Genomic DNA, 13,120 nt, shown 5'->3' with positions numbered 1-13,120 from the left:
ACCTTGGAAGTCATTCTTCACTATCGCCTCTCCCCTTCACACTAACACCAAGCCCTATCTAACTAACTCTTTGTATACTCAAACTCATTCTCTCATTGTCAACATCTAATTTCAGGCCCTTGTTCTTCGACTTGAATTCTAGCAAAGTGTTCCAACTATCCCTTGCTCCACTTTCCCCACTGCTACCAAGGTAAAAATTTAAAATAGTAGTATAATTCCAGCGACTACTGCGTTGCTTAAACTCCTTCACTGGCTCCCCAGTCTTCAGGTATACAAGGCCCTTTAAGATGGGGCCTCTATCTACTTCTCAATATCCCTTCTTCATTCCAGCCCTCATTACCAAATACCACAACTCTTACTGTATTTCTCATAGAGCAGTTACTCTAGACAATCTGTACTGGTAACACCTGGAGTGCACTCATTAAAAAGCTCAATCCTGGGTCCCAAAATATACCCACTGAACTATCACCTCCAGAGATGGACTAAGAAATCACACCAAGTAACTCTTATCCTCAGTGCCCATTTCTTTACTCTCTTACTTGATAATGCCTAATTGTTTTAAAAGATTTAACACAGTCTGCATATCACTTCTAAAAAGTCTTCCCTATCAAATCCTTTTCTTCCCTACCTCCCATCACCATTGCTCTAAAGTCGCCAATACTTATCTCTATCATCATATTTATCTGCATCCGGCCTCCCTACCTCATCCCCACCTAGAAAAGTTGTTTTACTTAGGACACAGAATGAACTTCACTAGCCACTGTATGTTGATGGCCCAACAAAGGGCCTTGTACATACTAGCCACTTAAAAGTTTGCTAATAAAGTCAATGCAACCATTTCATCTTGTTTCCAAAGAATGAAAATATACCTTCATCTGCATCTGTTGAGTCTCTTGATAACTGACATGTATTTTGTTTTGAAATACATTATGTTCCTTTTCTAATGTTCCAATCCGATCTTTCATCCTTGTTATAACCACATTGCTTCTTTCTTTCTCTGTCATCATTTCCTAAAAGAATATCCCAGAAATTAAAAAACTTGTTATTTAATAAGTATCATAAGCCTGCAACAATGATAAACAATGATGTTATTTAACATCAGTAAAATAATCATGAATGATAAAACATTAAGTACTTGCTTAAAAAAAGCAAGGTCAAAAGTTTTTAAAAACAGTCTTCTGCATCTCATCTGCTCTTCACGCCAATTCCCTTCATAAACACTTTGCCACTGTTGTTTACTCTTAATTCAAATGCATTTTCTAGTTTATTATGAGTTAAAGACTATGAACCTAGAATAAATCCTACATTCTAACTTGATTACACGAAAGAACACTTTAAAGCACAACAGTTCATTCTCTATCATTCCCAGGTACACGTTCTCTTTCAGGGAAAAAAGGCCTAGAAGGAAATAATTCTCTTTCCTAAGGGAAAAAATAGGGATAAGATGTCTATAGTGGAGTCAAAGTTTGAAACAAGGGAAAGCAAATTCAGAAAGCAAAGTTTTATCATCTTCCTAAGTCAAATCTTTTTTTTTTTTTTTTTTTTTTTGAGACGGAGTCCCACTCCATCGCCCAGGCTGGAGAGCAGTGGCGTGATCTCGGCTCACTACAAGCTCCGCCTCCCAGATTCACACCATTCTCCTGCCTCAGCCTCCCGAGTAGTTGAGACTACAGGCGCCCGCCACCATGCCCGGCTAATTTTTTTTGTATTTTTATTAGAGACGGGGTTTCACCCTGTTAGCCAAGATGGTCTCGATCTCCTGACCTCATGATTCACCCACCTCAGCCTCCCAAAGTGCTGGGATTACAGGCATGAGCCACTGCGCCCGGCCACTAAGTCAAATCTTAAATGAGGGATTTCATTTTGTTTTGCCGGTACTATGAACTCCTAGAACAAATATTAATTATCAAAGTACATGAAAGCCAAGCAATTTTAAAGTTAGCTGCAGGTATCATTAGGACTAATCATGTTCCTGCTCTAAAGCAATTGTATGACAAAATTTGAGATATTACATAATTTATGGCTGCCTGAGTTTGTTCATTCATCTTTACAAATTGTTATACTCCTGTATAACATACTTAGAAGTATACACATCATAAGTATGCAGCTCAATGAATTATCAAATTAGTTATCCTAATTTTTAATATTTTATATAGTCATAGTCACAAAAAACTATGTTAAAGTTTCTAATTTTATTAACAACTTTAATTAATCTTGCCAACTTTTTCCATTGACTTTTTTTATTTACTTCAAATTCACATAAAGGATTTATATTCAAACAAAGCCATTCACTCTTACAATGTCATCAAGTGGCTAGGTGAATGACTCATAAACAAACATCATGTATTCTACTGCATTTAATCCCTAGAAAGAGAAACAAGCACTTCAGGAATAATGAAACCATATTTTCTATAGTTTCAATTCTGTTCTCTCAGTTTCATGATGTTTTAAAGATTGGCTTTTCTGGTATTTTTTACTATTAACCTCTCAAAGTAAAATTTCTGAGATGTGACGAACTTGACAAAAAATTATACTTACCACAAGAAGCTCCATAAATAAATTACCTATGTTAAGAGTTTCACACTTATTCCATTAATCAGACTAAAACAAGATCACACCAAATTCTGTGTTTCTATAGAGAACAGATCTAGGTCAGATCCAATTAAAACAAATTCCCATGCTTCTGTACAGAGTGCTTTTGTTATTCTGAAGCTAGGATATCTGTAAGTACTCTTATTTTAAATAATTCAACTATAGGCTATAATATCACAAAAGAGACAGACAGCTCTATCTACCCTCCCAAAACTCTAAAGGAAAGTTACTTTTGTTGGACATAAATTACAAATAATTAAACTACTGATTATGGACAATTTCTAAAATCTTTTGTTGCTTCTGATTTGGGAAGTATATCCCTCGTACATAAGAATGTCTTCACCTGGGTTAACTGCTTACACCGATCCTTTGTAGCAGCAGCATCTTCCTTCACAGCAGCGAGTAACTTGTCCTTTTCTTGAAGCTGATGTATAAGCGTAGTCAATTCTCCCTTACTTGACTGCAATTGAGAAAGCAATGCAGAATTAGTAATAGTTACCATGGGCTAATAAAAATTATGAAAATGAAATGTGGCACATATACACCATGGAATACTATGCAGCCATAAAAAAGAATGAGTTCATGTCCTTTGCAGGGACATGGATGAAGCTGGAAACCATCATTCTCAGCAAACGAACACCAGAACAGAAAACCAAACACTGCATGTTCTCACTCATAAGTGGGAGTTGAACAATGAGAACACATGGACACAGGAAGGGGAACATGGACACAGGAAGGGCAACATGCCTGTCGGGGCGTGGGGGAATAGGGGAGGGATAGCATTAGGAGAAATACCTAATGTAGATGACAGGTTGATGGGTGCAGCAAACCACCACGGCATGTGTATACCTATGTAACAAACCTGCACGTTCTGCACATATATCCCAGAACTTAAAGTATAAGAAAAATAAATAAATAAAATAAAAAATAAAAGGTGCTAAGATTTAAAAAAAATTATGAAAATGAAGTATCTAACATCAAGTGTTCTTGGGTCAATGCAGAGTTCTGTATTACATAAAAAGTAAAATAACTGCCAAATACTGATCAGTGAAATATTCAGAAAAATCTCTTTAATGTTGCGTATCCTGAAATTTCCAACTAGATACATATCAACCAAGAAACAGATTTTTACGAAGAATTACAGGAATTCCAGTTTTAAACTCAGAGTCAAGACAGTAATTTCCTCCTTCTCCTGCTAGATCAAAAGAGAGAATATGAAACCAAAATGTAAGCTGCTATGAATGAAACAGTAACCTGTAATCTCAAAGTATATGAGGAAAGACCACCAAATATAGTAAAGATCAAACCAAATATAGTAAAGATCAAATTCAGATGCTCCACGACCCTGTCAGAATATACCCATGGCTACAGAGGTGCCATAGATGTGTAGTTCTCTGAAATTAACAGGCACATCCTGAAAGGTAAAACCAGCCATCCCCAACTTGACATGGGAAACAACAAACAAATGCAAAGATTGCAAGCAGGAACTTTCTTGGAAGAAGGTCTCAAGAAGGAAAAAAAAAACGTTGCAGATAAAATCCCACATCTCAAGAGGAAAAACATCACTCAAAGGGAGCAACTAGCCAGTGAGGCAGTCAAAAGATTCTCTACAGGGAGACCCTAAGCCTCTTATCTGAAAAGCAGCAAAGGCTAAAAAAATCATTTTACATACACAGACCCCAAGGAGAACACCAGCCATCCCTGACCCTTCAACAACACCAAGCTCTAGCACAAAGATGATCCAAGAAAAACACCCCTCATTGGAAGAACAGTAGTAGTAAATAAAATGAAACAAAACAAAACAAAACAGGATCTATACACGATACCAAAAAATGAAAATAAGAAAAACACAAATAACAAGTGAAGAAAAATCACCAGAAAAAGGTTATCACACAGCAGGAAAAAACTGTGGTTAAAAATCTAATATAGTAATCATCTCTGGAAAATAAAAGAGCTCAGAGAAAAGATAACACAAAACGAGATGAAACGTGAGCTGGCAAAACTAAAGTGGAAGCAAAAGCAACACCATCCCAGAAATAATACTACAGTTGGAAGCAGCAAACAGAAAAGCACATGCCGCTGTAAACACAGTAAGAGCCATAGAGACCATGGTGAAGAGAAATAAATAAAAAGTAGAAATAAAGTTTTCTTTGGTTATGTGTTAGGGTTTTTTTTTTTGTTAAAGATATGAAAAGACAACGAAGGTAGGCAGTGGAGAGCCCATATGTATTTAACTGATCTCCATTATTTTACTTATTTCAAGAACATTATATATAACTTCCCAGTAATAAAAGCTAACTTGAATCTAATGATTGAAAAGGCATACTGTATCCAAGGGAAGTTTAACAGAGCAGTCAATGTCAAGCCATATTATAGTACAACTACTGAATGCCAAAGAAACTGAATCCCTTGATGTGTGTAGAGTAGGTCAGACACTGAAAAAAATCCAGTAAATAATAAACACGTGATTGATTATTCAAAGAATGTTTTATTGTGAGAGTGCAGTTTAACAAAAATACATGAAAAGGGTGCAAAATGCAGGCTGGCGTCAGACCTCTACCAGCAATATGAATAAAGAGAACAGTGAAACAACAAATGCATAGAATGTTTCAAGGAAAAAAAATGAAATTCTGGAATGTTATACCCCACCAAACTATTATTTGAGTACAAATACAAGAAAAGCATGTTAACTTGCCAAAATCTGGAAAATTTTTTGAAGAAATCCCAGGAAAAACAACTTCAGCTAACCAAGAGATGAATAAAGAAGCTATGACAAAAGTACTAACATTGAGATCTGGACCCACCATTAAACTACAAAATTAAAACTAAAACATGAAAATTATAATCACAGAAAAGATGTCAAATATTACAAGTATCTGCCAAACAGAAAAACTATTATTAATGGAAGTTGAGACTGGAGGAAGAAAGAAGCTAGGAAAAAAATTTAAGTGGTGTAACAGTAGTTCCTCCTGCTACACAGCATGGGGCCCAAATTGTTAATAATTTAAAGTTTAAAATATAACTGAAGCAAGTATATTTAAAGGTCAATGATAAAAAATTAATAATTAAACATTTTCTTACTAATAATTACAATAATAGTTTACATTTTTCAGCAGTTATTATATGCTAGGGACTCTAAGCACCTAACATGCACTAGCATTTAATTCTCAAAACTTGATCATTCCCATTTTTGTCATGGGAAAACTGAGTCACTGAAGCTAAGTAACTTATCTAAGGCCACAAAGCTGCAAGTGGCAGAGTCCAGATTTGAATTTGGGAAGTCTGACTCCAGAGCTCAGGATCTTAACCACACTCTCAAGTGCCTCATAACTCGAATACAAGGGCATGTGTGCACTCACACAACATAACATCCCTGCTCCAACCCTTCTAGCTTTTGCTGTTTTCCCCTTCCCACCTAAGCTTACTCGTAGCGGACACTCGCTGTCACTTTTCCCATTCATTTGGTACTTATTTATAGTCTTGTACTGCAATGAAACTGCTTTTACTAAGGATATCAAACCCAGTTTTACAATCTTAATCCTCCTTGACATCTCTAAAGCATGTTACTGTTGATCATTCCCCCAACCTCCCTACTTCCCAAACTCAAAGTTTCTGTGATTCCACTACCTCCTGGTGTTCCTCCCACCACTTCGCTCCTCTTCAGTATCTTTCATGGTGATTTTCCTTGCCCTTTAATTGTTGGTGTTTCCTGGGGTTCATTCTTGAGCCTTCTATCACCTCTCACATCCTCCCTGATCTAATATACATCTACCATATGTACTGTTGATAGTGGATTATCTTCCTCAATCACTCCCATTGTAGCCTTTCTTCTACTCCAGAGAAATATGTTAATTATAAAATGACTATATCCACTTAAATGGCACAAGGGATGCCTAAAACAGCTTTCTGAAATTTCTGAATCCTCTACTCTCTACAAAGTGTTCACAAAAACCACTGTCACCACAATCTATCCAGTTACTCAAGAAAGAAAACAAGCAGTCACCATGGACTCTTCTTTAGCCACTACATACAAATGCTCAAAAAATCCTATCCTATGCCAGTGCCCTGTATTTATCTTCCCCCTTGCTCTAAAGTGGTCTTTATTCAGCACGAGGATTCAATTACCTCTGGGACTTCGAACAATCTGTGAAAAGCTCTGACCAACTCACTTCTGGCAGGAAAAAGGAGAAATTCAACTTACCTAGTCTTACTCAGATACAGGAGACCTACAAAGGCAGAGTTCCTTCAGTAGAGAATAGAACCGCCCCGTGAGAAACCAAGAACAATAAGATTTTAATCTAAAACCAAATGGCTCCAAGGAAAAGGGGAAAAATGTGAACAGTTTCAAAACACTTGCTCCATGCTATCTTTAATAGTTTCCAACTTCTTCCAAGGCCTGCCTAAAATAGATAAAGGGTAGTCTGATTTACCACCCAGACTCTAGAGTTGAAAGCTGTCTCAGACAATAAAATGATTACTCTTGCCCCCATAAGCTACCAGCAACATCTTTCATTAGAAGAGAGACACTTAAAGCAATTACTTTTAATCTTAAAAAGCATTAACTCTAAACAGCAATATAGTAACATAGTAACTTCAGCAAGGTTCTTCCCTGCTAGGAGCTTTTCCCAATCCCCACATATAACTAACAACTTTTTTAAGTATTTACTCACCCAATTACAATAAAATAAACCGAAGGACAAATTCTTTAATCAATATCAAGGCTAGGAGCCGTGGCTCACACCTGTAATCCTAGCACTTTGGGAGGCCAAGGCAGGATGACTGATTGAGCTCAGGACCTTGAAACCAGCATAGACAACACACTGAAACCCCATCTCTACAAAAAATACAAAAACTAGCCAGGCATTGCCTGTGGTCCCAGTTCCTCAGGAGCGTGAGATGGGGGGATCGCTTGAGCCCGAGAGGTGAAGGCTACGGTGAGCAGAGATTGCGCCACAGCACTCCAGCCTGGGTGACAGGGCCAGACCCCATCTCAAAAAAATAAAAACAAAAATAAAAATAATCAAGAAAGTTCCTTGCAATAAAGCATCTGTCTTTGTATTTAAAGTCACATTTATCATATTTACTGATTACCTTTTTACTCTGGGCCATTGCTGGCATCACATGGAAACTAACAAGCATACTACATTGTAAAATTGCCACAGATTTATAAAATGCACTGTCAATAGAAGTATGACAGACTTATAATGCTATGATAAATGCTATGGCAAAAACATCCAGACGGTTGTAAGAAAGAATAGCAGGGCAAACAATTTAGACTGTGAATTCAGGTTAGCCTTATATGAGAAAATGACATTTAAGTGGAGACTTGAAGGAGGAAGTGGGCATAGAAAGAAATTGGAAGGGAGGGTTTGGGAGGAAAGGGGAGATAGGACAGACAGAAGAAACAAGTCTGGTATGACAGAAGAACCAGAGAAGACTCCATATGGGTGAAACTTAGTGAGGGAATAAGAAAAAATGTCATTAGATGAGGCTGCAGAGAGAGGCAGGACATAGACCTGTTAAGGAATCTGGATTTATGTTTTAACTACAAAAGAGAAAAACACCAAAGGGTTTTTAAAGCAGTAATATAACCTAATTTATCTCTTAAAGGTCACTTTACAGTTATGTGGGAAAAAAACAAAATTAGAGGACTAAGAGGAAAAGCAGAAACATCAATCTGGAGACTACTGTAGGTAATCAGGTGAAAGGTAATGGTCTAGACTAGTATAAGAAAAAATTAAACCACTGAAGGTTTGAAAGTAGGCAAGAGGTTATGGGGAAAGGTGTGCATGTGTGTGTTTTTAGAATAAAGACAGTTAAATGCACCATCTAATATTGAATAGCAGACAACATATCACTTTATTTTACATAGGTAACCCTTGAAAATTTGTCACCTTTCCCAGTATGACATAGTACATATGATATTATAGTGAATATGACCCATAACAATATAGATGTTAGCTGCGTGGGGTTTTTATTTTACAATTTTTTTAAAACATCAGCCATAGCAGTGATTATGCCATTCAAATCATTTCTTTTAGAAGAGTACTATTACAAACACAACACACACACCCCCCCCCCCACAATAATAGTCCTGAGGTTCTTTGAACGGTGTGATCTTCAGTCACAAAAACCGTTCATACATGCTATCCAGAAATCACCTGACTTTGACTTTAGCACTTCTAGTCAGAGCAAAGCACGGTACAGTTTAGCCAAGGGCCAAATGACTTTAAAAGTAATATAAATCTGGCCGGGCACGGTGGCTCACGCCTGTAATCCCAGCATTTTGGGAGGCCAAGGCAGGTGGATCACGAGGTCAGGAGATCGAGACCATCCTGGCTAACACGGTGAAACCCCATCTCTACTAAAAATACAAAAATTAGCCAGGCATGGTGGTGCATGCCTGTAATCCCAGCTACTCTGGAAGCTGAGGCAGCAGAATCACTTCAACCCAGGAGGCAGAGGTTGCAGTGAGCCGAGATCACGCCACTGCACTCCAGCCTGGGCAACAGAGCAAGAATCTGTCTCAAAAAAAAAAAAAAAGTAATATAAATCATCTTACTTATTTTAAGCAATTGGCTCTGTCAAAGGATCAGATGACAACAGATGACATTTTAAATAAGTGAATTGATTAGTGTGAATATATGATATGGTTTGGCTGTGTACCCACCCAAATCTCATCTTGAATTGTAGCTCCTATAATTCCCACGTGCTGTGGGAGAGGCTCGGTGGGAGATAATTGAATCATGAAGGCAGTTTCCCCCATACTGTTTTCCTGGTCGTGAATAAGTCTCACAAGATCTGAGGGTTTTAAAGGGGAAATCCCTTTCATTTGGTTCTCATTCCCTCTTCCCTGCTGCCATGTAAGACATGCCTTTCACCTTCTACCATGATTGTGAGGCCAGCCACATGAAACTGTGAGTCCATTAAACCCCTTTTTCTTTATAAATTACCAGTCTCAGGTATGTCTTTATCAGCAACGTGAAAATAGACTAATACACTAAATTGGTACCAGGAGTGAGGAACTGCTGTAAAGATAACCGAAAATGTGGACGTGACTTTAGAACTGGGTAACAGGCAGAGGAGCTGGAACAGTTTGGAGGGCTCAGAAGAAGACAGGAAGATGTGGGAAAGTTTAGAACTTCCTAGAGACTTGCTGAATAGCTTTGACCAAAATGCTGATAATGATACCGGCAATGAAATCCAGGATGAGGTCATCTCAGATGGAGATGAGGAACATGTTGGGAAATGGAGTAAAGGCGACTCTTGCTATGTTTTAGCAAAGAGACTGGTGGCATTATGCACCTGTCCTAGAGATTTGAGGGAGACTTGAGGGAGATGATTTAGGGTCTCTGGCGGAAGAAATTTCTAAGCAGCAAAGCATTCAAGAGGTGACTTGGGTGCTATTAACAGCATTCAGTTTTAAGAGGGAAACAGAGAATAAAGTTTGGAAAATTTGCAGCCTGATGATGCCATAGAAAAGAAAATCCCACTTTCTGAGGAGAAATTCAAGCCAGCTGCAGAAATTTGCATAAGTAATGAGGAACCAAATGTAAATCACCAAAACAATGGAGAAAATGTCTCCAGAGCATGTCAAAGACCTTTGCAGAAGGGCCCTCCTATCATGGGCTGGAGACCTAGGAAGAAAAAATGGTTTCCTGAGCAGGGCCCAGGGCCCCCCTGCTGTATGTAGCCTAGGGACTTGGTGTCCTGCAACCCAGCCACTCTAGGCATGGATAAAAGAAACCAAGGTACAGCATGGGCCATGGCTTCAGAGGGTACAAGCCCCAAGCCTTAGCAGCTTCAACGTAGTGTTGAACCTGTGGGTGCACAGAAGTCAAGATTTGAGTTTTGGGAAACCTCTGCCTAGATTTCAGAGGCTGTATGGAAACACCTGGATGTCCAGGCAGAAGTTTGCCACAGGGGTGGGGCCCTCATGAAGAACCTCTGCTAGGGTAGTGCGGAAGGGAAATGTGAGGTTGAAACCTACACACTAAGTCCCCACTGAAGCACTGCCCAGTGGAGCTGTGAGAAGAGGGTCACCATCCTCTAGATCCCAGAATGGTAGAGCCACTGACAGCTTGTACTGTGAGCCTGGAAAAGCCACAGACCCTCAACGCCAGCCCATAAAAGCAGCCAGAAAGGAGGCTGTACCCTGTAAAGCCACAGGGGTGGAGCTGCCCAAGACCATGGGAATCCACCTCTTGAATCAGCATGACCTGGATGTGAGACATGGAGTCAAAGGAGATCATATTGGAGCTTTAAGATTTGACTGCCCCACTGGATTTCAGATTTGCATGGGGCCTGTAGCCCTTTTGTTTTGGCCAATTTCTCCCATTTGGAGTGGCTGTATTTACCCAATGCCTACACCCCATTGTATCTAGGAGGTAACTAAGTTGCTTCTGATTTTACAGGCTCATAGGCAGAAGGGACTTGCCTTGTCTCAGATGAGACTTTGGACTGTGGACTTTTGAATTAATGATGAAATTAGTTAAGACTTTGGAGGACCAGTAGGAGGGCATGATTGGTTTTGAAATGTGAGGACATGAGCTTTGGGAGGGTCCAGAGTGGAATGTTATGGTTTGGCTGTGTCCCCACCCAAATCTCATCCTGAATTGTAGCTCCCATAATTCCCATGTGTTGTGGGAGGGACCTGGTGGGACATAATTGAATCATGGGGGCAATTTCTCCCATATTATTCTTGTGGTAGTAAATAAGCCTTACAAGGTCTGATGGTTTTATAAGAGGAAACCCCTTTCGCTTGGTTCTCATTCCCTCTTCCCTGCCACCAAGTAAGACGTGCCTTTCACCTTCCACTATGATTGTGAGGCCTCCCCAGCCACGTAGAACTGTGAGCCATTTAAACTCTTTTTCTTTATAAATTACCCAATCTCGGGTATCTCTTTATCAGCGGCATGAAAACAGACTAATACAATATATAAAGTAATTTCTGAAGGCATTCCAGATGTATGTTCTGAGATGTTAAGGACGGGAGTAGATATTAATTGCTCTGGCTAAAGTCTTGTTTGGTGAACTTCTAATGACTGGTCATGAATATGCCCATAATCAAAAAACACGCTTACCTTCTTTAAAGCATCTTGTATTACACCAGACTTCTCCTTTAGCAAGTCTACAACACAAAGAGCCTCATCTTCAGAAAACATCATAGTCTTCAAGGACAGAAGAAAATCTTTAAACTTCACTTCAGCATTTTCTTAATTTGAAAAAAACAAACAAACAAAGAGTTGGCATTTAAAAAACACAAATAATAACTTCAGCAAAGGTAAGCATGAAGAATTCATGGCCCAGAAAGTCAATAACCGAAAGAAAACAGATATATACTTCAGGTTAAATAAAACAAATACTCCAGTCAAGAGGAAAAAAAGGGTTTATCATCTATAATACGGAATAATTACATTAGCTAAAAGTTTGCTCAAACTGCAAAATACTAAAATGCCAATATACCCTCGCTTTAAAAGAAAATCACTTAGGTGTCTAGTATGTGCTAATATCTGCACTATTATATTCACAATAATCTCAATGAACTTTAATAATCCTTGCACACTGACAACCAACTGTGAAAAACAAAATAATCCTGAGAGATATTAAGCCAAATTCCACACATGAGAAAATAAGTTCTAAGATAATTATAAAAAGGAAATCTGATCCTATGAAGATCAAATATATGCAAACCATCCTGACATTTTAAAAATCCATGCGTCAAGCACCTCCTGACCCACCCACCCTTATTTTCCCAAGATTCTCCTATTAGGCATTAACAACCTCTTCTTAAAAAGAGCTGCCACCCATCAGACTCAAAGGAGCCTCGGGCTTTTAATACTTCAGCTAAATTATAAGTTTTAAAAGGTAGTTGAGTACTTATGTGGAAACAGGGGATATGTGGGAACTCTGAACTTTCCAATGAATTTTGCTGTGAACCTAAAACTACTCTTAAAAAAAGTCTATTAAAAAAAAACAACAGTTATGAATTAGCCAAGAAACCTCACAGGAGACAGTAGTAGCTGGGAAATAATCATCAGATAGCAAAATAGCTGTAGGACCTTTAAAAAGTCAAATTCAAGTTCCAGATCTACAAAACTGAGGAGGCTGGACTAAAAGACTACCAATAAGTCTTCTACCACAAGGATTTGATTCTTTTGAAATGCATTGTTTCTATGAGAAAATGAAATCTATGACTCCATCAGAACTCAGAAATGTGTTTTTATAGTACAACAAAGACTGTAAATCCCATATATTACCTTTGTCAGTTTCAGTCTTCAGTTTTTTAGTCCCAGATTTCTGGATCCCTTCTACTTGGTCAGGTTTAAGCAAATCAATAACCTCTCTCTTATCTACCACAGGACTTGAGTCAGCATTATCCATCAAAGGAATATAAGTAGTTGCATGAATAAGGGGTTCATCTACGTAGACTGCAATTTAAGTTCAACAAAATCATAATTAGAATTTTTACAAAACAGAGTAAATGACATGCAAGCATAATTTAATGATAAATGCAGTTCTTTTGAAA

The 13,120-nt window shown here is 38.3% G+C and overlaps 1 protein-coding gene across 50 annotated transcripts in view; it reads right to left on the bottom strand.

Moving 5' to 3' along the window:
• The window catches only part of KTN1 (kinectin 1), a 104,497-nt gene that overhangs the window by 53,535 nt on the left and 37,842 nt on the right, over positions 1–13,120 (bottom strand). For all 50 annotated transcript variants that reach the window (XM_054666576.2, XM_016926116.4, XM_054666580.2 and 47 more), the window contains 4 exons: positions 12,852–13,022; positions 11,676–11,806; positions 2,936–3,052; positions 870–1,010 (listed from right to left, as the gene is read on the bottom strand). In XM_054666576.2, the coding sequence (XP_054522551.1) occupies positions 870–1,010; positions 2,936–3,052; positions 11,676–11,806; positions 12,852–13,022 (560 nt within the window). The remainder of the gene's footprint in view (positions 1–869; positions 1,011–2,935; positions 3,053–11,675; positions 11,807–12,851; positions 13,023–13,120) is intronic.

Source organism: Pan troglodytes, chromosome 15, assembly GCF_028858775.2.
Source record: "Pan troglodytes isolate AG18354 chromosome 15, NHGRI_mPanTro3-v2.0_pri, whole genome shotgun sequence".
Classification (NCBI taxonomy): domain Eukaryota; kingdom Metazoa; phylum Chordata; class Mammalia; order Primates; family Hominidae; genus Pan; species Pan troglodytes.
The sequence above is the reverse complement of the archived record's forward strand: the minus strand, read 5'-3'. Positions and strand labels throughout refer to the sequence as shown.